Genomic DNA, 26,630 nt, shown 5'->3' with positions numbered 1-26,630 from the left:
ACGTTGGCTGCCAGGATAACATGGAGCCGGTCAAACTACTAGGCTTCATTTTTCAAACAACTTACAGGTATTCAGCCAGGCAATATTTTCAGCGACCACCGATATTTTGGTGGGCTTACACCCCACCATTTCCAAGGCAAACTGCAATGGATAGGTGATGTACAGGCAAATTTAAAACTTTGGTTCTTAGGCTGATGCAGGAAAGATAAACACACTGAATGCTAGTGCCACCAAAGATGACCAAAGTCAGAGATACTGATAGTGAGACTACGAACTAGCAGGTGAGGTAACATTGACTCTATCCCTCTGTTTTTTGACAGAGAGAGCAGGATTCCAAACACAGTTTAAACAAAAACCTCCATCCCTGTTTACAAGGTTGCTTGCTAATTTAATCTCATCCACTTCCTTAATAACACTGTCCCAATAGTTGGATGTGCATACCAATATCTTGGTGTTGTTATATAGTATGGGGTGACCAGTATCCAAGCAATGTTTGGCAATAGCAGATCTACTTGGCTCCTGTAATCGTGTGTGCCATTTATGCTCAGTACATTGGTCCTCCACTGTCCTGATAGTCTGACCAGTATGTGCCATGTCACAGCTACAAGCAGTGTGATATACACCTGCCTTACGCAAACCAAGATCATCCTTAATGGAACCCAAAAGCACTTTAATTTTATTTGGAGGTTGGAAAACACATTTCACATTGTATTTCCATAAAATACAATCTTTTTGGAAGTGCTTCCTACGTAATGCAAAAAGCCAGTAGACTTTGGTGTTGACTCAGAATTATCATCAGTCACCCTGTGCACAGTTGGCTGATAGCGCAACACAGTTCAGTCTGTCTATGACTATAACCATTTTGATGAAATGTAACGTCAAGATGGGACAGCTCAGCTGGCAAAGTCTCTGTGTCCGAAACGACATGTGCCCTGTATATCAAGGTACGAAGCACCTCTTCACGCTGAGCCAGATGGTGACAACTATTAACCTGTAAATACAAGTTGGTGTGAGTATGTTTCCTGTAAACTGCTGGTCCCAATGATCCATTATCCTTTCTCCTAACCAAAACGTCAAGAAAGGGAAGTTGTTGGAAAATTGTATACGGCAGGAGAAACTCAGGTCTTACTGGCTTCATGATAGACAACAAACTGATAATGAACAAGCACACAGAGTATGTGTGTTCCAAGATCTCTCATGTTATATACCTGCTAAGAATAAAAGGCGTATTAACTGACCAGTACCTATTAACAGTTGACTATGCACTCTTTCATAGCCATATTAACAATAGTCCGCTGTTGTGGGGCACTCTGCAGGTTGTAACGAGGTGCTAATGCTCCAAAAAAAGCTTTCAGGATCATTACATCAAGCAAAAAGCAGGAGCACTGCACATGCATGCACGTCTGTCTATTGTTGACAAAGGCCTTAATGACTGAAAGTTATAGTTGTGAGAGTCTTTTTGTTGTGGCTATCTGCAACTCAGCATCTCTGCTATATGGTAAGTAGGGACTTTCTTCTCATAATATTGTTACATTCCACCCTGGATTTTCTATCATTTGATTATTTTGGGTGATATTAATATGGGTGTGAGTGTGCATAATTCTAAAACTAGTCTCCTGGTACACTTTGAAATCGACAAGACATGAAGCATCTCCACATAATGTTAGCTCAGATGTCTGCAGAAAGAATATTGTCTTGGATGTTATAAAAGATATACTGTCTGACCATGATGGCACATTTCTCAAACTAACTGGTCTCAGTAAAGGCCTTGAGCAAACAAAAGAATCTGTGGCACTGAGAGAACTAAATGATGCAAACATAATAAATATTACATGTAGAATTATGGCTGTAGACTGGTGTACGACTGTGATGCAAATTGTCTCATTTACTGGAGCATCTTAGTATTTCCCACATTCAGTTATAAACATCTTTAATGAGTGCATCCCAATCAAAACAAAATCAAATTTGTTTCATACTAAGAAGCAGAAGAAAGGCTCCATTAACTGGTTTGTAATGTACCTCCATAAATTAAAGATCCTATCAAGAGTATATTTTGAAAAATTCTGCAGATATATTCGCTCTAAACCTTACAGCAAACTAAAACAGATGTACAGAGAAGATCTCTGTGTTGCTAAGAAAAAGGCCAATGGTGATTACTTTCTCAGGTCTGAAATCATATGTAGCTAACAGAAAAAACTGGTGACCACAAATACAAGCAAAAAATCTGATTTTCTAAATGTAGGGCATTGAGCCCTATAAGGTTTTGAGCCATTGCCTCCTCTTTTTGTTGTACATGCAAATGACTTGCCAAGCCTTGTGCCAAGTAAAGCAGTTGTGAGTGCAGATTACACTATTTTCATCACATTTCATATAGATGAAAAAGTTGCAGTTCAAATGGATGACATCTTGATGAAAGGGGCAACTCATTAGTTCACCAATAACAGATTAAAGCTAAATGTTAATAAAAGAGAACACATACTTTTCTCACACAAGAATCTTGATAACAAGCTGCACAGTTTTAAGGAAAAGTCAGTGAAATTGTTAAACATTCATGTGAATGATATGTTATGTTGGAATACCCAAATAGAAAAAGTTTGCAATAAATTATCAAGAACAGTGTACCTGATAAGAAAATTAGAAAGTTGGGTCAATCAAGACCTTTCCATTATGGTGTACTGTGCATTTTTCCATAGACATTTGAACTATGGACTATTATACTGGGGAAACTCTGCTGGTGGTAATAATATCTTCCGCTGACAGAAGAAAGTAATTAGGTGTATTTTACATCTACAAAACACAAATTCCTGCAAGAAATACTGTATTTTAGTGAATAAACAATACTTACTGTTCCCAGCTTCTACATATTTGAAGTTCTTGTCCACACCAAAGAGAATGCCAATATATATAAAACTAGGGCTAGTGTCCATTCTTACAAAACCCGGAACAGAAATTTGATGAATTTCCCCTGAACTAGACTATCCAAGATCAAAAACAATTTTGCACACATTGGCAAGGTGTTTCTGCAAAGTACCACAAATTGTTAAGGAACTGTCACACAATTAATTTAAATGGTTAAAAAGAATCGCCTTCTACAATGTTGAGGAATTCATACATAATGCTGTAAATGATGCAATAATTCAATTATTACATAACTAAATGCTTCACAACATAAGCTGTGTAATATTCAATTGATATGTATGTAAGTTGAATACCTAACATTATATTCTGTAAAGGCATAACCTGTAGTTGACAATGTCTCATGCAACAGCAATGTTGTCTTCAGGCAAATAACAGGATTGACTATTTTCATATCCCTGAATTTTACCTTCATGATGAATTAACCCTGCATTACTACTGGTGGGTGTCCCAGACCCTGACTTGTGTGAGCGATTCATTTTCATTAGGTTGACAACACTGCACATGAGCAGCATTCCTTGTAGCTTCCTACCTTACACAGCTGTACCATTTGCTCATCAAGTGACGGAAGAAGTCCACTGTCTAAGCGTGCTCAAGCATGTTTGGGTCTGCCAGACCAACCATAGCAAGTAGCTAAATACTTGTTGGGGCTATAGGACCCAAAGCAGCAGTGATGGTATCATTTTCACCAACACAAATACGTGTAGCACACGTTCAACAATGTATGTAGCACACTTTCTATAATGTTGAGGAATTCATAAGTAATGCTGTAAATGATTTAATAATTCAGTCATTATGTGACTAAATTCTTCACAACATAAGCTGTGTAATATTCAAGTGTAAATTGATATTATGTAAGTTAAATACCTAACATTATGTTCTGTAAAGGCATAATCTGTAGTTGACAATGTCTCATGCAACAGCAATGTTGTCTTCAGGCAAATAAAAGGATTTGAATTTGATGTATCTTGACTATTTTATATCCCTGAATTTTTCCTTCATGATGAATTAACCCTGCATTTCTACTGGTGGGTCTCCCGGACCCTGACTTGTGTGATTGATTCATTTTTGTTAGGTTCACAACACCACACATGAGCAGCATTCCTTGTAGCTTCCTACCATACACAGCTGTGCCATTTGCTCATCAAGCGATGACGGAAGTCCACTGTCTAGGAGTGCTTGTAGCCTGTTTGCACCTACCAGACCAACCATAGCAAGTAGGTAAGTACTTGGTGGGGCTAGAGGACCCAGAGTAGCAATAATGGTATCATTTGTCCCAACACAAATACGTTTGTAGCACACATTCAAATTGCTGAATCAGCCTATTTATTTCAGACAGAGACTATAATGGATGTACCAGAAGATCTGTGTAACAATGCACTGTGAAATGAAATCGTTAGTGATGAATCAGGTGTAGACATAGACGTTGAACTATATAGTGAACATGATACGGAAAGTGACAAAAGTGCGGATGACAGTGATAGATATCAGAACAATAAGAAATATTTTGTCGGTAAGGACAAGCATACTAAATGGATGAAACACATGCCTACTCCTCGTATCAGAATGTATCAGAATGAGGTCACATAATATTGTGTCACATATTCCTAGTGTGAGGGGGATGGCAAAAAATAAAAGGACAGATGTAGAAAAATGGCAGCTGTTTGTCATGGATGGAATAATGGATGAAGTAGTGATACATACTAACCAATGTATCAAATCTGCTAAGTCGAGATACTCTTCGTCTCAGATCTTTATTCATGAGACAGATAAAGGTGAAATTGAAGCATTTTTTGGTCTGTTGTATTTGGGTGGAATCTACAAGGTTCATAGGGTTTGTGGCACCTCTGACACGAAGCAACATTTCTTTGATTATATTCTTTGGTTTAGTCTTTGGTCTTCGTTCGCTCGAGCCATGTTTGACATCCATTTCTGTATTTTCTCTGTTCGGTGCCAAAATAAATGTTAATTCTTACTCTAAAAGTGTGTTGTTATGGTTCTATGCCACGTAATATCCACAGTGGTGAACCCGATTTCAACATTGTGCATGCAGGAATCATTTTGTGCTTATTTTCATCATTAATGAACTTTGAGTGCCAGTCCACATTGCCTTTGGAACAATGGATCTACTAGCGCCGTTTTGTGCTAGTGCCACTTAACTGTTGCCAGCCCAACATGGCCACCGTCAAATACTACTACGCAGCAAGGCCCGCTGCCCAGACAGTGCACCCCGTTCACCGACATTGTGAATGATAATATCGTATGAAGGACGTTGTGTTTCACTCTCTGGTTAAGCAGTCGCCTTCTGGTTGGTTTGATGTGCAGACGCAGTTTGAGAACTATACTTTGAATGTGATCAAATGCACGGAGTTGCTCCATGGCCACACCACAATTGCCTTTGCCTTTCACCTGCTGTTGCAATGGCACCAGCTGTTACACCCGTGCCGTGCCCACCTCTGGGCCTGCAGTTGGAACCCATTGTGCCGTCGGTTACACTGGCTCACTCCACATCGTGTGCTGCTTGAGGCCAGCCCCCCACACAGACCTTGGGTGATGCACTGTTCACCGCAACTGCACTCCTGGTGTCAGGGCTCCCTCCACTGCCGACACAGATCTTTGCCTATCAGTACTACATCAACATGTGTTACCTGGCAGATTTCCTAAGCTGCCTGTGTTGCAAAAGGACAACCCCAGGACTTGGTTCACACTGGTGAGCCAACTACTGGATATCCACGGAATTTTGGACAACGACACACGTTTCATCTGCCTAGTAAGCCACCTCCATGCTCTTTCAGAACTCATCAGTGATCTGCTACTCTCGCCACCTGCCTCATCCAAGTGTTTAACCGCAAAAACATTACTTATCAAATGCCTTTCTCGCTCTCCAGCAGAGGTTATCCAACATATCATCCATGACAAGCACCTCGACGACCCCACACCTTCACAGCTTTGGCAGCACATTCGTGCATTAGTTGATGATGAAACACTACCAACTGTGGCACTTTGGACTTTATAGTTGGCCAAACTGCCATTGGACCTGCAACTTCACCTGTTATCTCACGTCACCGATCCTCTCGAGGTTGACTTACTAATGGCCGATCGGTCATACACAATCATTCATCACCAACACTGACTGTCACAGATGGCATCCCAGTCACCAACAGCTGGCACACTTGCACCATTGGTTGTGCGCTCTGCTGACAGAGACCAGCACGCTCACCTCAGCACCCTATCTGCCTGTCAGGAGCTGCTACCTAGCAGCCTGCAGGAGGTACTGCCTGTGGTCCCCAAACAGCTGCCGACCTCTCCCGAGCAGCAACCTGATCGGCTTCCTGCCCCGACGCAGTCAGCTGCAATGTGCTAGTTCCACGCTACTTACGGGGATGCCACCCGCAACTGTTGCATGCCTTGTGCCTTTCCCAATCAAGACAGGTGGGCACGCTTAGGCACCACCTCCTGCCATGATTCTTCATGGCACCTACCATCTGATGCTGCACCACTTGCTCCAGTGGCACGACACCTCTACGTCATTGACTTGTCATCGGGCACTCACTTTCTCATCGACACCAGCGCTGATGTCAGCGTCATCCCGGCCAAGCACATGGGCAATATGCTTTCTCCTGCTAACCTCAATTTGATCGCTGCAAATCACTTTCCTATCGTGGTCCTTGGCTCCATCAAGATGCTTCATGTATCATCAAGCGCAATGTTTCCTTGGACCTTCCACATCATCGACATGGACGAACCTGTGCTTGGGTTAGACTTTCTACACCATTATGAACTTTCCCCAGACCTGCAGACTGCTACGCTCCACCAAGCGTCTCGTTCTACCGTTCCATGCTTGAACGAATTAGACATGTCTATACTCTCTGCCTCCTTGGCAATTCTTTCCACATGTGCAACTCTGCTCAAAGGTATTACGGCAGGTCTCTCTTATTTACTAGAAATCTGCAAACAGATCAGTGGGCTCCGCACACATAAAGTTGAGTTACGCTCCCGCATTGCTACTGCCTCCGTTGAATTGGCTCAAGCACAGAGTACCTTATGCAGCCTCTCTGCACAGCTGCTTCTTTCGATGCCACCTCCCTCTCCTACTGTGTCTTCAGTCTGCTTCGCTCCTTTGTCGAGCTCACTTTCTCCGATGCCAGTTCCAAGCTGATGCAGTTAGATTGTCAGGCTGCTCCTGTTCTCATTTCATAGGACCCTTTGCATCACATGGCCGCCACACCACACCCTCTGTCATCGTCTGCTGCCAATGCCCCACCTACTTCACCCAGGCCTGGCACGGAAGATTATGTTCTTGCTCCGTGGGATCCCTCACAGTTTGTGGCTACCGCGCTGCATCCTCAGTCATCGCCTGCTGCCGACACTCTGTACATGCAATCCCGGCATGCCAAGGACAGTCAACCACCACCACCTGTGCCCCCCTTTGCAGGTCTTGCCAGTCAGCAATGGCACTGGTCACCGTATCTGTACCACAGATAGCCTGCCTGTACGTCACAAAGCTTGATGTCTTAATGCTTCAACATTGCTACAAGTGAGTACAGTTTCTGTTCAACAAGTAAAGCCTGTGTGGTTTCTCCCGGAGCTACTCCCCGCCGCTGCCTGCCTCTGCTGACCGCTGACACCTTGCACGCCAACACCAAAACCCGGCCACCTGTGCAGCTGTCCAATGCACGGGACCCTGACTACGACGAGCTGAGGCGCACACTTCATGTGCCTGATGCCACCCCCACCTGCCATGCTGGCATGAGGATTTTGTTGTGGATGCGTTCTAGCTCTGCCCCGCCGTGCTCCGCACTGCCAGGGGGTGGGGGTGGGGGGGTTTCTGGCAGCTCTGATGCGAAGCGACATTTCTTTGATTATGTTCTTTGGTTTAGTCTTTGGTCTTTGTTCACTCATGCCATGTCCGACATCCATTTCTGTATTCGCTCTGTTCAGTGCCGAAATAAATGTTAATTCTTACTCTAAAAATGTGTTATTATTGTACTACGCCACGTAATACCCACAGGTTAATTTAGAAGAACTCTGGGAGAGAGATAGAATAGGATTGCAATTATTCTACTCTGCAATGACCCTACAGAGATTCATGTTTCTGGCACAGTGTCAGCAAGGTTTGACAGACAAAAAGAGTATAAATTGGCTCCTATACGAAATATATTTGTTTTGTTCACAAAAAACTGCATAGCACACTATTCTCTTGGAGAATATGCTACTGTAGATGAAATGGTTGTCAAATATCGAGAACACTGCAATTTTTGAATGTAAATTCCTTCCAAACCTGGCAAATACGGAATAAAAGTGTTCAATCTAACCAATGCAAGAATGGCGTACACATCAAATTTGGAAGTTTATTTAGGTGAGCAGCCAGATGGACTGTGTAAGTTTAGTAATTGTGCAGCTGACGTCATCAAAAGGTTGTGTAATCATATTTCCAAAACATCAAGGAACATAATGATGGATAACTGGTTTACAATCTATGAACTGGCCCTGACACTTCTGAAAGATCATAAATAAACACTTTTGGGAACACTAAGGAAGAACAAGACCAAAATTCCCCCAGAATTCGTAAACACAAGAGGTAGAAATGCTTTGACAAGTATCTTTGGCTTTCAGAAAATGTGTACATTAGTGAGTTATGTACCAAAGTAAAACAGGTGCCTACTTCTAATGAGTACTATGCACTGTGACAACAAAATAAATGCAACAACTGGAGAGGAAATGAAGCCGGAAATGATAACTCTGTATAATGCTCCTAAGGGTGAGGTAGATTTAGTAGATCAGATGTGTGCCACCTATGATGTAGCAAGAACAAGTAGAAGTGCATACTGAATGTAGCAGGCATAAATTGTCTCGTCATCTTCAGAGCTGACAACCAGGGGAGACCAAGAGGAGAGTCTTTCTGAAATCGGTTGGAAAGGCTCTTGTCAGAGGCCAATTACTACACAGGGCTGGCAGTAAGCATATCAACTGACCTCTCATAAGATCTGTCAACAGCCTGGCAGGGGTCGAACAGCAAGACGATGGGAGTGTGAACCAGAGTACTGTGCCTAAGAGAGGACGGTGCTATGGGTATGAAGATAGTGAAACACAATATATTTATTACAAATGCTCTAAGGTTGTTTGTCTCAAAAAACAATCAAGTTTAATTTGTAAAGACTGTACGTAGTGGCATGGTATGGTAAAACTATATGTGGAAACAGTACGTTCAAAAGACATTGTGGAGACTCTCCATTTGCTTACAACGTCTTCGTACTTGTTTTCTACTTATCTGTTCATACCTGAGTTTGGTTTTCGTAGCTTTCATTGTTCTATTTTGTGTGCTATGACACACGACAGTCACATCGTTCAACCATTTTTGTCCTGTACGTTATGTAAATGTTAGAATCGCTGTCTAATTTGCTTACGTAGTAATAAAGGACAACAATTTACTCAAACCCAAAGCAAAGCGTGTTTGTTTACTTCATCTAGACAACGTACATGAATGCAAAGCCCTTTTGTGCTCCCTATTCATAACAAATCAGACTGATATGCAGGTCGGGTCTGAGAGACCCCTCGTAGCAACGGTGGTACAAACGAACAGGGTAGTTGCGCAGGGTTAATGCATTATTTTAGAAATGAATAAACTGGTACTGATGACTTCATTTTGTGATTTAAATACTATGATAGTTGTATCTACCAACTGGTACAAAGTAATACGGTATGTAAGACAATGTGCCTGTTGACATTGGCCTTGGGATTTTATGGGAGAAATAAAAGATCAGAGAAAATAAAAGTGTCTACAGATATTTCTGCTGAAGTACGATGAATATATGTACATCTTGTGAATACTTTATATATTTTTGAAAAACTTGTTAAACACAATTTTCGGCATTTTCCTTGCGGCAAATCAGAGGGATATTGTATTAAATTTTTAAGATTGTAATGAATAAATCTCATGGCATCGTATAATCTGTCCTATTTCCCTACCCATCAATGCTTCAAAACTGGGTCAGATTTTTGACTAATAGCTCTAGTACTACGTAATAATTGCAATAGCCAGCCGTTAGCTTGCATTATTTTGAATTTCGCGGGTAACGGAAATTCATTTGAGCCGCGTTGGATATTGCGAGTTGATTTTAAAATTTCTATTTCCGTCTAAAGCTTTCGATACTACGAGAAAATGCTATCAAAAACTCCTATCTGTAATATTATTTCAGTGTTTCACATTTATAATGTATATTGCAGTTTGTAAGTAATGGGCTGCATTTTGACGTTTCAGTCTAGGTGGTATTCCGCCCTTTCCTGAAGGTCAATTCAGTAGGAGATTGGAGTTCGAGCTGGAGAGTCGCTACACTGCTGTGCTGTAAGGTGAGCTTAGTTCGAAAGTGTAGGTGGACAAGTTTCATGCTAAAAGTCGCTTTTTACCTGCAGGATATATGTACTACAGAATATTTTTGTGCTTATGTCAATAATTTAGTCCTTTTTTTTCTCCAGTTCCTCTCAGTGGCAAATACAGTCACCTTCGATGCCCTTGAGTTTAAGCCGGTCTTCATATAGTATTCTATTTCTATTAGAGGAGTGGCACACAAGTAGTAAATTTGGCCTTCCATCCTAAATTTATTTTCTTATACTCTTAAACCCATTACATATCAATTATAACTAACAAGTTCAAAATGAACGTCACGCTCCGGAAACAGGTGGGAAAGCCGTACCGGTAACATGACACGGTTAACTAAACGTAACTCGTTCAGTTTGTCATTTAAACGCGGTCACGTCAATTTATGTGGCGTAGTTAGTCTTTGTTGCGGAAGTAGGCGGAAAGAGTTAATGTCATAGCTGTCATAACTAAGCATCGACAGAGCATGCATTGACACCATTCGTCCTAATCCAGAGTTAATATTAAAGTCCGGCGATTCGAAAACGTTATTCTTTTTTTTTATCCTGTGGCTAATTGTGTTATAAAACTGATTGTAGATTCGTCATTAAACTTTTTCACTGCTGTGGAATGTAATATTCCTAGCTTTACACGTAATAAAATGGTGTCTACGAAAGATGAAACCGTAGGCTTACATCATACGACATACACTTACTGTACAGGGAGCATTGTACATACAGAATAATTGACGGCAACCTCTAATCTTGACCGATTGGCTGGCAACGAGACCAGGTTGCAGAATATAACTCGTGTAAATCGGATCACGAATGCACGAAAACCTTATGTGCTCACTTCAGCAGTGGTTTTCCTATTTAAGATACGAAGTGTAAATGAAGACTACATACGATAGCTTAAGCTTGAAAACTACGTGTAAACCCCCCCCCCCCACCACCACCACCACCCTCTCTCTCTCTCTCTCTCTCTCTCTCTCTCTCTCTTCCTTCCTTCCTTCCCACCCTCCCCCTACCAGTACTTTTTCCAACACCCCTTAAATATTGTTCTCTGAACATTAGATTTTTCTCATGGTCTCACTGCTTTTGGCCTTCAATACCACATTGCAACTCAGACTGAACTACTTTGATGTTCTATGTGACACTTGAGAAAAAGTCCACTTTTGGTTAAAAATGCCACTGTTATACAAAAGCTAATTTATTTCTTTTCCATTATTAAAACTTGATACAAGATGCAGCTATGCTCATAGTTACCCTTAGCTTTCCATCTTCGTATGTAAAGCTGTCCATTGACATTATTCGAATTTATTCCATGTCTTATGTATGAATCTTATTTATTTTGTGTTGGCTGCTGTTAATAACGGTCTTTAGTAGTGTTCTTGTCAGGCTCAGTATGCTTTTCATTTTCTTATTTTGTGTAAACGAAATTTTATGTTGCTTTAATAACCTCCAGTGTTACTGGTCCTCTGTAATATCTTCTGAAATACATCCCCTCACTGCAGTCAGAATGTACTTAATGTGTCCAATTCCCTTGTTCAGTTGCCAGTTCTAGTGTGTTGTAATGCAGAGGCTAAAAAGCTTCTCCCTAGGTTAAGTTTTGACTCTTGCTACTCATCATACAAAAACAATGAAGTGAATGAAACAGAGTTGCCAGACAGTAGCTGTTGACGTGAAATGGTGGTATCATTGGCCACTGAATTAAATTTTGTTTTGTGACAATTGTTGCATATTTCGCATGTAGTAACAACCTGCCAAATACAGAGGAGTTATTTACTCCCAGCAGTACTGAGCACACCACTTTTTGTTGTTTGTTTGAAAAACTAACAACCAAGATGTCAGAGAAATCATATTCCAAATAAACAGTTTTGGCCAGATATCCTTGTTTTTAGCAGAATACTAAAGTCTTGATGATTGGTAGAACTGCTCTTGAGCTACTTTTGTAATCTACCTACGGAAAGATCTATTTTCTGACAAACCTATATATATATATATATATATTTAAAAAGAAAGATGATGAGACTTACCCAACAAAAGCGCTGGCAGGTCGATAGACACACAAATAAACACAAACATACACACAAAACTCTAGCTTTCGCAACCAACGGTTGCCTCGTCAGGAAAGAGGGAAGGAGAAGGAAAGAGAAAAGGATTGGGTTTTAAGGGAGAGGGTAAGGAGTCATTCCAATCCCGGGAGCGGAAAGACTTACCTTAGGGGGAAAAAAGGACAGGTTTACACTCGCACACACACACAAATGTCTGCTTGTGTCTGTGTATGTGTGGATGGATATGTGTGTGTGTGCGAGTGTAAACCTGTCCTTTTTTCCCCCTAAGGTAAGTCTTTCCGCTCCCGGGATTGGAATGACTCCTTACCCTCTCCCTTAAAACCCAATCCTTTTCTCTTTCCTTCTCCTTCCCTCTTTCCTGACGAGGCAACCGTTGGTTGCGAAAGCTAGAGTTTTGTGTGTATGTTTGTGTTTATTTGTGTGTCTATCGACCTGCCAGCGCTTTTGTTGGGTAAGTCTCATCATCTTTCTTTTTAAATATATTTTTCCCACGTGGAATGTTTCCCTCTATTATATTCATATATATATATATATATATATTTATTTATTTATTTAAAAAGAAAGATGATGAGACTTACCCAACAAAAGCGCTGGCAGGTCGATAGACACACAAATAAACACAAACATACACACAAAACTCTAGCTTTCGCAACCAACGGTTGCCTCGTCAGGAAAGAGGGAAGGAGAAGGAAAGACAAAAGGATTGGGTTTTAAGGGAGAGGGTAAGGAGTCATTCCAATCCCGGGAGCGGAAAGACTTACCTTAGGGGGAAAAAAGGATAGGTTTACACTCGCACACACACACATATCCATCCACACATACACAGACACAAGCAGACAATTCCCCCTAAGGTAAGTCTTTCCGCTCCCGGGATTGGAATGACTCCTTACCCTCTCCCTTAAAACCCAATCCTTTTGTCTTTCCTTCTCCTTCCCTCTTTCCTGACGAGGCAACCGTTGGTTGCGAAAGCTAGAGTTTTGTGTGTATGTTTGTGTTTATTTGTGTGTCTATCGACCTGCCAGCGCTTTTGTTGGGTAAGTCTCATCATCTTTCTTTTTAAATATATTTTTCCCACGTGGAATGTTTCCCTCTATTATATATATATATATATATATATATATATATATATATAAGGTTAAGCAGAGCACTTGATTATAGATCCATTTCAGGGTTAGACAGAAAATACTGTTGGCTCACCTTTCTGAGCCAAAATTAAGTGCTTATAACTTTAGTGTTTGCAGAGGGCTTTCCAGTAGTAAAACCACGTTACCTCACAAATTAAGTGTTGGTTGAGTTAAAAAAGAAAAACTGTTCTGTTGGGGTGTTGGTTGACCTTGCCAAGACCTTCAATTGCATAGACCATCAAATTCTAGTCAGTAAACTAGAATATTATGGCATTAATGGCACCTTTTTGCATGGATGCAGTCATAGAAATATCTCCATTCTGTTTTCTTATTCTTCTTTTCGTAATATTTGGGCATACTTATGTTCAGATGAAATAATTCTAGATTAGCACATACTTTAGATCCCTATGCATGTAACCTTATTATAGTGTATGCAAGTCTGCTAGCTATAGCTTGTAAATTTCCATTTGGGTGCTTCAAATATATTAAAAATTTGAAAATCTCGAACCACTGTGCAAAAATAGCCTTTAATCAGGAATGGAAATGATTAAGTACGTAAAACAGAGAAATTATATTGTTGCAACACATTCATTGACTTTGCCAACTAAGTCACCTTGCAATTTACCTAGCCTGGAGCTATGCTACAGTTAAGGTTGTCACCACAACTACCACTTCAAAAGAAAGGGAAATATGGAAGCGTCCGATCCCACCCGTCTGCTTTGACCCATGACGTCACAAATATGGCGGAAACAAAAACAAACACACACACTTTCCACAAGAAGCCTAATGACACTAACGGGACAATCGCGGGAAATGGGGTGTTTTGGGTGGGGGGCAAACTAAATATAAACAAATTTAGACGCCTTGCGTAGCTACAACGTGTAAGTGAATACAGCCATGCATGAACACCCACCTACCTCCCCAGGGGTCGTAACCCCTGCAACCCATAGAAGATAAAGATGCTTCAGTAGCTGATTAGTGTTTTTTTGCCTTTTTAAAAAAAATCTCACGGGATAGAACGAACAGATCAGAAAGATAAATATAATAAACTAAAACAGAAATTCGAGGAAACATAATTAAAATAAGTAATAAGTGTTTTTAAATTTAAAAAAAAAAAAAAATCTCACGGGATAGAACGAACAGATCAGAAAAGTAAATAAAATAAGATAAAACAGAACTGGAGACACACACTCAAACCAAACTCCGCGCCGTCATGACGTCACACACAACACCATTACGTCACGGGTCAAAGCAGACGCGTGGGATCAGACGCTTCTGTCGACCCAAAGAAAGCACGTGTATAAATGTGACTGGTCAAAGCAAGTAGACAGTATCTCAGTCTTAAATACTCATCATCTCCACTAGACAAACAGCATTTACAGATAAAAAGCACTGATGATATAGTCCATGCAACTATCACACTTCAGGGTAAACACTAGACCCTTCAGATTGTGTTGACCTTGTCAAGGGCTTTGTTAGTTTAACCATATCTATCGAGGAAACTGAAGTATTGTGGTAATAACCACATTCATCTGCAGAACCAGAGTATTATATTGACGGACCTCGGTGAATAGATAGGGTCTCAGAATGGTTGACTGCAAATTACGGAATCCAACAGGACATTGTACTGTGTCCAATACTGTTCTTGATCTAGTTAAATTAATTTCCAATGACTTTACAGAATCTTTCAAAAATCTGTAATGTTTGCCGATAACAAACTTACTAGTTAAATGGCACAACTCATCTGTAGCCTGCTGAACACTTAATGACGACCTGTCAAATTGCAACAGGTCTGTATCAAGTACTTTAATTCCTAATCCCATAGATTCACAACTTGCAATTTCAAGCAAGTAACGACATGACGGTGGCAGAAATATAGTCACGTTAAATGAAACCCCGTGTAAAATGCCATTGAGACCATTAATAAAGATTCTTCATTTAGCATGTGTTGCACCGAAGTCTCTCTCGTGCTGCCTTTAACAAAAGCAGCAATTTATTTTGCATACTCCCAGTGTCTTTTCACTTTTGGCTTTATAATATGTGAAAATGAAACTAAATTAAACATACTAGAAAAATGTATTCCAAAGTAATAGCAATTTACAAAGTGAAAACTGTATATCATTTGATTACAGCCCTCTCACAAATCTTATGAAGTTATACGGCACAATGGTAAGACAGTTAGCAGTTCAAATTGTATCCTGGTTTGTTTCCTGTGATTTCACCTAAATTTCTTAAAGTGAATAACAGGATAGTTCCTTTGAAAGGGCAGGAATGGCTTCCCTAAGCAATCAGTGTGTGTGCTCTGTCTCCAATTACTTTGTTACCTTTGGTATGTTAAACCCTAATCGTCCTTTGTTCTTAAAGCATCTTGATATTCATACATTCATTTTTCATTGCACCTGTTCATTAGTGATATTTATTGAAAATAATGATAGTAATTCAGTGATCTTTGAGTTATTCTGCCACAGTTAAAGGCAAAAATAATTTCCATGTAGACATTTTTGTTGTGTAGGGTGAGAGTTTGTTCTGCAATATCTCCAACTTAAAAGGAGAATTAAAAGTCCAGCTTCTGTAACCACTACTTCTAAAATTTGAGTATCTGTTTGCAGTTTGAAGAGCCCTGTTAGCTGCATGACTAGTTGAAATATTCATTGTAATTAGGTGGCTTCTTTTCTTGCAGTGCCTAATTAACTGTTATTTTTATAAATGTCAGTATAGTAAATATGAACTAGGTAGTAGATAATAATTTAAAAAACTATAACTGAGGAGTTTTTAGGATCCTTTCAAAACAGTGATGTTGCTTGCTAATTTCGTTGCTTTGATTTTAAACTGGGTGTGCAATAAGTAAAACTGTTCACAATACAATGGTTTGACTATTGCAGTGTTTTACTAGACATGATCCTGTTAAAGGCTTTGTCTATCTCTGATGTTTGAACTTGATTACCTAGCCAATTATAGGAGGAACTACAGTTTGTGTGGACCTCAAACAACAGTGCAATTTGGCATTTTTCACGTTATCAAATCAGCTGAAAGGAGGATAGGTAACAGAAAAAGCCCTACGACTAAGTGCAAATAGAACTCCGGACCTTTGTATTTGTAGTCTGTTGTCCTCTGAGCTAGACCAGTACACCATACTGCTGCAGTGATAGGTTTTGCTAATTTTAACAGCTGAGCTACACCACTACATCATACTAGTGTAGTGATAGTTTGTGCTGATTTTAAACATATGTCAAAATTTCTTTGTAGATTCTTTCCTTACATTTTATCTTTAATATATACAAAGGCCCCAGAGAAACTTCCAAAACTGTTTACAGTTTTCTCTTAAATGATGTTTACCTATAGTTCACTTTGAAAGTGTCTGCTCCCAACAATTCATCTGCAACAATTTCTTGACAAATGCCTGTTCAATCTGTTGGAAAACTATGCTTATATAGTCATTGTATGTTAGTCTGTACTATAGCTATAGCTATAGCTACTGTAAAAGAGCCACAGTTTTCATGATAATGCTCTTAGATTCAGGTGAGAGTTCCTCATTCCATAATAAAAAAGTACCTTAATGTTGCTCCCATCAGTTTCCAAATTACTTAGTTTCTCTCAGGGTGTCTTAGCTGTTTTATATTTCTTACTTGCTTTAACTATTTCCCTCTTGTTCCTTCCCTCACCCATACAACCAATATTAACACCGGCCAAATTTATGGTACAAATAGGCAATGTTAACAATCGTGTCTGGATCCTTGGTTACTAGTTGCATTAATTAATGGATGTGGACCCCCACTTAAATCTTCGGCAACATAACTTCAACAGTGAGCTTTCATTTGAGAACACTTGATTGTATATTACCCTTTCTCAGTTAAACCACCTCCTTTATCCCGTTTTGTTGACATTGAACATGCTGTCAACAGGACCAAGTTACTAATCCCAGTGTGGACATCCAGAGTAAGGTTTTCTGTGGCCTCTTTAAATGATGCAAGGCAGATGTCAGGAATTTCCTTTCCCAACCCAAATGTGTACTCTCACTAATGACCTCAACTTTGACATAATTTTACCTCCTGATCTTAATCTTATCTTCCCTTTACAACACTGCAATTGCTTTGCTGTTCCACACACATCTCTCTCTCTCTCTCTCTCTCTCTCTCTGTGCCCCTGTTTGAGTTTATTGATGTGGTACCAGCATTTATTTGAGTTTATGGATGTAGTACCAGCATTTAAATAAAATATGTTGGTCAGTAGATGGGGTGATTACTCTTATTAAATGGTATTTCTGTTTCTCTTTTACTGTGTTACAATTAAAAAAAATTCAGTATTGTGTCAAATGACATGCCATTTTTTCTTTTAGATACTGTGTAGCAAGCAGTCTTTATTACTGAGCTGGCAAATGAACTAAGTACATTCTCGAGTGTACTCAGCTCGTAGCAGTTTTGAATTATGACTACTGATTTATATGTTGTAATGTTATGTGGCAGTTAATAAAGATGGAAAATGTAATTACAGGAAGTTATGGTGAAGGTTGTCACAAACCAAATAATGAATCAGTTCTTTTGGAACAGGATTTAATCTTTAAGAATACAAAAAGATGTTCTGTAGAAGTATTAAAATGAACCAATGTGTTCTGAGAACATTAATGAAATTCTCAGTAAGGTGGTAAGCACAAATTTCACAAGTAGATTTTGTATATTAACACTATATGATTTTCATTTTGTATTTGGTAATAAAATAATGTATAAACAAACAGAAGTTTACTCACTCTATAAAGAGAGTTGGACTTCCCTTTATAGCAGTTTATAATTTGAACTTCAAATTATATTCAATACAACTGATGTAATTGGTATGCTGCTTATATTTCAAAAATATTTGTGCTTTCACAGCATAGGGCATTTGGGCTATAGTGAAATTCATTATAGCTTAACATAACTACCATGAAAAGTAATTCCAAAACAGTATATGTGATCTGGTGTTTTCACAGCAGATTTCTAGCTTGTAGAATTATCGGGTGTGCGTCTGGATAACATCACAATTACTCCACATTATATCAGCACACTGACTAGTTGCCATCTTCAGGTGGTTGCTGATGAAAGGTGCTCCCCTCCTCTCTGCATCCTATATATGCTGACTGTTCCTGTTCGGTGAGGTTGGGTTCAGACTGTGATAGCACGGGCCACTGGAGATCAGAGTTTGGAGCTGGGTGCCACTACCCTCACCAGTGCCACTGCCCACCATAGCAGCAGCATGGATAGCAATAGACTGGAGTGTGGAGGGAGTAATAGCCAGCATATATAGGGCACCGACAGGAAGGGAGCAACATTCATCAGGGACCACCAAAGGTGGCTATATGTTCTTTGCTGAAATATCATGGAGTAATTATGATATGACCTATTGGGACACCTGAGAATTCTTCAAACCAAACCAGAACAGTTTACTTTGAATTTTTTCTGTTTGAACTGTATAAAAATAGTGCAGTCACTTGAAATGAGAAAAAAATTGTGAATTAGTAACTCCTGATCAGTTTACTGGCATTGGTCATTTTTAAGTACAGTATAAATTGTGTGGTAACTCAGTATTTGCAACATTGCTTGCTAAATAAAAGATTAAGTTTTAAACTGACATGAAATTTTGTGACACCATATTCCTCACTTCAGGATGAAAGATACATGTTGATACCAGTTAACAGAACACATTGTTTGGGAAAGCAAATAAGTGTCATTAATGAATGTCTTCATTGTCAGCTCCAAGCATTCACCGTGGGATACAAAGATATTGAGCATCTTTGGTCGGAATTTAAAGGTATTGTACACCATGTGCTAGAGAAATACGTGCCTAGCAAAAAATATAGGGAAGGGAAAGGATCCACTTTGGTTCAACAAGCATATTAGGAAGTTGCTGAGAAAGCAGAGAATTTTGCACATCGTTTTAAACGTAGTCACTGCCCTGCTGACAAACAAATTATGCGAAATGAAAGCAGCTGTCAAAAGGTCAATGAGAGATTCTTTTAACAAATTTGACAGCAATATTTTACCTACAGATTCTAAAAATAGCCCCAAGAAATTTTGGTCATATGTAAAATCTATGAACGCTACAAATAATTTAATACCTTCTCTTGCTGACAATATGGGTAATGTAACAGATGATGATAAACAGAAGGCCAAAATTCTAATCCTAGCGTTCAAAAACTCATTTACGGTAGAGAACTGCAGCACCAGTCCCCTTTTCAATTATCGAACAAATGCAAGGATGGCTGGCATAGTGTTTAGTGTATCATGGATTGTAAAACAGTTAAGATCCTCAGATGCCAGAAAGACATCTGGCCCAGACGGTATCCCTGTAAGATTTTATGTTGACTATGCTACAAATATAGCACCATTCTTATCCATCATCTATCAGATCATTGGTACAGCGGAAAGTTCCACAGGACTGAAAGAAGGCCCAGATCATAGCAGTCTATAAAAAGAGTAGAAAATTAGATGTTCCTCATTATCGGCCAGTTTACTGACATCAATTTGTTGTAGAATCGTGGAACATATTTTGTGTTCGGACATAATGACCTTTCTAAACTCTGAGAAGTTCATCTGCAGACACCAGCACAGTTTTAAGAAACAGTTGTCATGTGAGACACAGCTGGCCCTCTTTGTGCATGATATACAACAGGCTCTAGATACCGCTCCCAGGTTGATCCCATATTCCTCGACTTTCTAAAGGCATTTGACTTAGTTCCGCGCTGTCACTTGCTCCAAAAAGTGCACGTTTACAGTCTATCTGATGACATATGCAGTTGGATAGAGAGTTTTCTGAGAGACAGAGAGGAGTATGTTGTCCTGAATGGGGAGACTTCAACAGAAACAAGCATAACATCAGGTGTGCCCCAGGGCAGCGTAATAGGTCCACTGCTTTCTAAGATTTACATAAATGATCTGGTTGATGGTATTGATAGTGGCATTAGACTGTTTGCCGATGATGCTGTAGTTTACAGGAAAGTAGTGTCACGAAAGTTTTGAACAAATCAATGAGGATTTGCAGTAAATAAATGTGTGGTGTAATGAGTGGCAGTTCCCTCTCAATATTAGTAAATGTAATCTACTGCATATAACAAAGTGAAAATCCCCAATAATGTAAGAGTACAAAATAAATGCCCAGTCTTTGGAAGCAGTAACTTCTGTCAAGTGTCTGGGTGTGACTATTCGAAATGCTCTCAAATGGAATTATCAAATTACACAAGTAACAGGTAAGGCAAACTCTAGATTGCAGTTTATTGGTAGACTCCTGAAGCGATGCAGTCCTTAAACACCGCTTGGTGGGTAGTGGATTATATATGTAGATGTAGTTAAATCACTCCATCAGTTTTTACCAATATATCAATTAATTGATTCTAAAGCTGATGTTGGGATAGAAAAGCCGTTTTACATTTGCTAATATAACACGTGATATAAGTGTATATGGGTCTTACATTAGTATAAAATATCCCTTTGATTGTGATCTAGAATATGATCTTGTGATTTCCTTTCAGTTGTCATCGGAATTTTTCTCTCAAAATGCCACTTAAGAGCTGCCATGCACGCCAGATCTTTGACTCCAGAGGAAACCCTACTGTGGAGGTATTTAAAAAGTTTCTTATTTGGTTTTTAAGTATTTATGTGAATTTTTTTCATGCTTTGAAACAATGGAAATATGCTAATCTCTTTAGATTGTACCAGTATTATGTTCTACAAATTTAGCACTGCAACAATTTTCTACATTATATTACAAACAGAAAATTTCAGGAGCTTCTAAATGTAAGTGACAAACTTGGAGCAGAATGTAATGAAAACGTGACAAATCAGGCTGTTTTATAATGGTGATGAATTCAGAGACATTGCAGAAATAATAGCAAAACAAGCCCAATTATAAAATATCAGTCTGTGACCATATTTGTAAATTTGTGTGGTTTTTTTTATCCTGCACTAATCAGAACATGTCTGGAGACCACAGGTTACTTGTTGATATATAAAGATGCAACTACCGTATTTGCTCGAATCTAAACTGCACTTTTTTTCCGGTTTCTGTACTCCAAAAAACCACCTGCGGCTTAGAATCAAGTGCAACGTAGGCGGGAGTTCTGAAATATGTTTGTAGGTTCCGCCACAACTAACTTCTGCCGTCGAATATATGTAGCGATATACAGGCATGCTTTGCAGGCACAAAGATAAATACTGGCGCCAAAACCTGTGCATCAGTTAGTAAATTAAATAAAAAAAGGGTTGAAGACGAGCGTTTTCTCTGCCCTGAGTTTTGACCACTGCATTTTTCATACATTATCCAACAAAGTAAATACAAATTACGTATTGTTCATCTTCAAATGTAGCAGCATTTCAATGTACTACGAAAATCTGACTGGAAGACTGTTTGGGATGTTTATCAATACGGCCAACTCTACATTCTGAATTTTTTCCTACCTGTGAGAAGAGATGGTTGCTCATAGGAATTTTATGAATTGTGAATCACATGCAGTATTCTCTTCACCATAAGAATAAAACGAATATAAACATTTAGCCATGTATTCTTTCATGTTTGCTATCTCATTTAAATCCTGTCTGCCTAACAAACTACGAAACTAGAGTGAGACAACAGCAAACACGGAAGAATATACATACCATGTCATGTTTATATTCGTATTATTCTTATGCCTAATAGTGATAGTCATAAATGAAGCACGGCAATTGACTAGATTTTTAAATCTACGATGAGTCTAATTTCTGTGCCGAATGTAATGTACTAAAGAGGCTTATGCAAAGATTTTCAAACGGAGAAAAATTTTCGCTAAACTCTCGTTCAGAACATCTTCTATCATAAGCAGTCTATTATTTGGTTGTTGTTGATCAGTATCAAAGAAAGCAGCAGTGTAAGTAACAACAAATTGCAGTCTAGCGCTCACAACAGCTAGCCATGCTGCGAGCGGCGAGAGGCCATAAACGCTCATTAACAGAATGCGACAAACAATGCATGACACAGTGCAATAATACATTTTCAGCTTTGAGTGACGTAAATGCCTATAACAAAGAGAACAGCACTTATCAGATCAAAGAAAAATAAGCAATCAGTTCAAACCAGACAAAGCACGTGAAAAAGGAAGAGTACCCATATACCCGTATAGGTACGGACGGAGCGCCTGACGCATAGCAATGGCTACCTGGTAAAGCTTAACTGCTGAGCTTACGACTCGAACCAAACTACTGTAGCTGTAACATCATTCATTTGACCTGAATTGTGTCTCGTATTACAATGGACCAACTTTGTTTCGATTTGGAGGTGCGGCCTAAAACTTTTCTCTCCCCTTGAATTTAGAGTCTCATTTTTCAGGTGCAGCTTAGGTTCAAGTGTGGCTTAGATTCAAGTAAATACGGTACTCAGAATCCAGTGTTGTCCATTTTTTGTTAGTTAATACATGGCTTTGAATGCACTTATTTACCTTGATTTGTCTTTGTACAATTAAGAAAAATCAGGCCAAAATATTTCATTAGTTTTGCTAAAATTACATTTGAAGAGAAATTTTCAAAATGCAATAGTTCCAACTTACTCTGTGGTTGTGTTGCTCAGTTGTTATTTCAAGTGTTAATTTTGGGCATATACATTCGTGCGTGATCACCAGCACTTTCTTTCCCAGTTACTTACCTGCCATGAGCTCCTGTTCAGTATGTGATGTTGATACTTATTGAATTTGGTTCTTCTTCACAGGTAGACTTGGTAACAGATCAGGGACTTTTCCGTGCTGCTGTCCCGTCAGGAGCTAGCACAGGTGTCCATGAAGCACTGGAACTTAGAGATGGTGAAAAAAATAACTACATGGGCAAGGGAGTGAAAAAAGCTGTTGATAACATCAATAAGATCATATGGCCGGAGCTTTCAAAACAGGTAATGCAAAATAAAATCTGTACTTTGTGTGCTAGAGAGCATACTAAAAAACAGCATCAGTTTGATTAAAATGAACATCTTTAACACACTGTAATGTTTTCCATCGTAACTGTGATAAAATAGTTTCAGAAGAAATAAATTTACTGTGGAAAAGGGCTTGTAACTTAACATTAATTTTTAATTGTATGTAATGCTGCTTTGTAGTGACAGTGTGCTTAAACTATTGGACATAATTCCATTAAAAATCAAATTCTGATTTGAATTACAGTGGAAGCTGTAAATAATTTTTTGTTTAACACAGTAATTCAGTAAACTGGATATATTATTCTTTACTACAAAATTTTTCATCTCTGAAAATCCCCAGCTAAAATGTTAGTTTTCCTGAAGTTGATATTACAAATGTTGGCGGGAAAGGAAATGTTGATTTAGGTGGTTTGTGAAGAGATAGATACTTGCTAATGCCAAAAATCATAGTGATACCATCTTTTTTATGCATGTATTAATTTGTAAATTGTTTTTTCTCAGAATTTTGAAGCAACCCAGCAGAAAGAAATTGATGAATTTATGCTGAAGTTAGATGGAACAGATAAAAAGGATAAATTGGGAGCCAATGCTATCCTGGGTGTTTCACTTGCAGTATGCAAAGCAGGAGCAGCGAAGAAGGGCGTTCCTCTCTACAGGTACAAATTGTTCAGGTTCTCCTAACTTTTTTCCACCAAAAATCTTTCCACAGGTGAATTTTGACACTATTTGATAAAAATTGTCAAACACCTTTACTTATTCATTCTACTCATTGGTGAGAGAATTATATTGCCTTGATCTTACCATTTCCACTGTTTCTCAGTTCTTTAACATTCTGTTGGTGCTATGTAATATATCGGTCCAGTGTGCTTGTAGATATGGCAGTTAGGGTAGGGAACTTCATTGGGATGTAGCCTACTATTGTACTAAAAAAGCACAGTGAATCAGGGAGTAGTAAAATTTGTATGCAATATCTTTCTTCATTACTTTTTCCACCTTTTTTAAACCTGAGAGCAAACCAGTATTTGCTGTAGGGAAAATTGTTGGTAAAGAAAAACAATTATTGTTATTATTGTGGTAAGAAGAAACATTTTTGATTTGTACATAAGGTATTAACAGGGGAATCTATCAGTTATTGATAAAATTGTTTAATTGTATAGATAAGAAATCTACTCACCAACTGACGGCAGAACACACATAAGACTGTTGTGATTGGCAAGCTTTCGGAGCAAGTGGCCCCTTCAGGCAGAAGTGTTGAAGGGGAAGGAAGAACGGTGAAGGGAAAGAACTGGAGAGGTCTAGGAAAAGGGATAGATACCGGGAAACTTGCCCAGAACCGCAATCAGGGGATACTTCCTTCTCATTCCATATGGTAAGTCTCCCCTGACATGCGGTTCTGGGTAACTTTCCCAATATATATGTCTTTTTCCCAGACCTCTCCAGTCCATTCCCTCCACCCTTCTTCCTTCCCCTTCAACCCTTCTACCTGAAGGAGCCACTGGCTGCAAAAGCTTGCCAATCACTACTGTCTTTTATGTGTGTTCCACTTGGTGAGTAGACTTGTTTATCTGTCCAATTAAATAATAGGGGAATCTGATGGTGATAGTGCTCAATTTGTGTTTTAGAGACATTGTCACACATTTTGATATTTCATTTGGTTTTCAATTCCTCTACATAACTACTTGCATTATCACCTGTTGTTACACCCATAGTAAGGTGACTTTGGCAATTAGCCACATTAAAAAAAAGGTGATTAATCTTCTTGGTTGTTTGTCATGGAGCAATAGCAGGTAGTTGGAATATTGTATGTAGCATGCTGTCCTACTTCCACATTAAAATTTAATATGTTAATCAAACATCAAGCATCCATTTTAAAATTTCACGACTGTTTGAAAATAGCTAGTGCTTGGCATATGAAACCAGTTGTTAATATATTAGTCAGTGAAACAAATTTCCATTAAGAGTCAGATCATGAAGATTATTTTATGAATAAAACCTTCTAGATCACTAAGTAAAATTTATTTAATTATTACAATGTTTTGACTACTACCATCATCAGATATTTGGAAATACGATGAAATAAACATAAAGAGTGACAGGTGTTTCTTAGACCAGTACACCATTAAGCTCCAAAAAATGAAAAAGGTAAAAAATTTTAAAAAGTTCACTGCCAGAAAAACTTCAAGCCTGCAAGCCAGTATTAAAGACCATACGTATAGTGCATGCAAAATGTCATGGCCGCTATATATGCAGTTGGCTGGGGAAGCATGGGGAGAGCTGCAGTGGTGGAGGGTTGCTCAGAGTGCTGTAGGGCAAGTGCAGAGCACTGGAGAGCAAGTGCCGTTCTAAACTGAAGCATGCATTCACATATTGGTAAATATTAAATGGGGCCCCTCCATGCCCACACTTGCATGGTGGCCATTCAGAAACATCTGTCAGCTTTTCTTTGGTTAGTATCTAAAAAGAATTCCACCAAAAATGAAGCGATTTATTTTCACCCGTTTTGTTAAATATTTGTAACTTTCAGAGAAGAGTCACAAGTGAGGAATTGCCATATTAAAATTTGCTTCTTTTGCCAAATCATAGTGGAGTTTACACAGTCTCACTTCACTAACATGTTGTACAAAGGCAATTGTGAAATAATTCAGAAACAGTGGTTCAAGTGAGGAACTAAGGAAAAATAAGATCAGCATCTTATGAAAAAGCACATCATTGGTACAAATAAATGTGTTGGTTGGTTGGTTTGTGGGGGTTGAAGGGACCAGACAGTAAATGTGCAAGGACTTCAATTATGTTTTTCCAATTCTCATTTGACCAGTTATTGATGGCCCTGAAAAATTACATTCTTCAATCGGAAAGTCTGTAGCTAGTGGAATAACACAGTAGATAATTAAGTTTTGCATAATAACCATGCGACAAAACTCTCCTCTTTGTGTGCTTTCATTTGCCAGATCTCATTTTGATATCTCAAACCATTTATGAAATATAAGAAAAACATTTAATGTTATAGTCATTTCACTCTGGCTTTATCACTGGCATGATGTGATGGCAAATTAGTGTGCTATGTCCAATCAATATTCCTGAGAATGGTGATAGATACAACTAAATTTCATATGCAGAAACATATTATGAAATATGCACCAAATACAAAATCATAATGACCCCTATTTTTCATTGGGAACTTTCTCAAATTTCTCGCATTGTCTTACTTCAATGTAAATATCCCAATAACTATGACCACTAACGGAATGATGGGCAC

General features: G+C 38.9%; 1 protein-coding gene across 2 annotated transcripts in view; it reads left to right on the top strand.

The window, feature by feature from the left end:
- The first annotated feature begins 10,173 nt into the window (after nucleotides 1-10,173).
- Nucleotides 10,174-26,630, top strand: part of LOC126175168 (enolase-like) — a 28,041-nt gene continuing 11,584 nt past the window's right edge. Inside the window, exons 1-4 of one of the 2 annotated variants that reach the window (XM_049921758.1) lie at nucleotides 10,174-10,266; nucleotides 20,970-21,057; nucleotides 23,174-23,350; nucleotides 23,876-24,030. In XM_049921758.1, the coding sequence (XP_049777715.1) occupies nucleotides 20,995-21,057; nucleotides 23,174-23,350; nucleotides 23,876-24,030 (395 nt within the window). In that variant the 5' untranslated portion in view covers nucleotides 10,174-10,266; nucleotides 20,970-20,994. Of the gene's footprint in view, nucleotides 10,267-18,050; nucleotides 18,113-20,969; nucleotides 21,058-23,173; nucleotides 23,351-23,875; nucleotides 24,031-26,630 lie in introns of those variants that run through there. The other variant, XM_049921757.1, reaches the window with a different exon arrangement.

Source organism: Schistocerca cancellata, chromosome 3 (assembly GCF_023864275.1).
Source record: "Schistocerca cancellata isolate TAMUIC-IGC-003103 chromosome 3, iqSchCanc2.1, whole genome shotgun sequence".
Lineage (NCBI taxonomy): Eukaryota > Metazoa > Arthropoda > Insecta > Orthoptera > Acrididae > Schistocerca > Schistocerca cancellata.
This window is presented reverse-complemented; position numbering and strand designations above follow the sequence as displayed.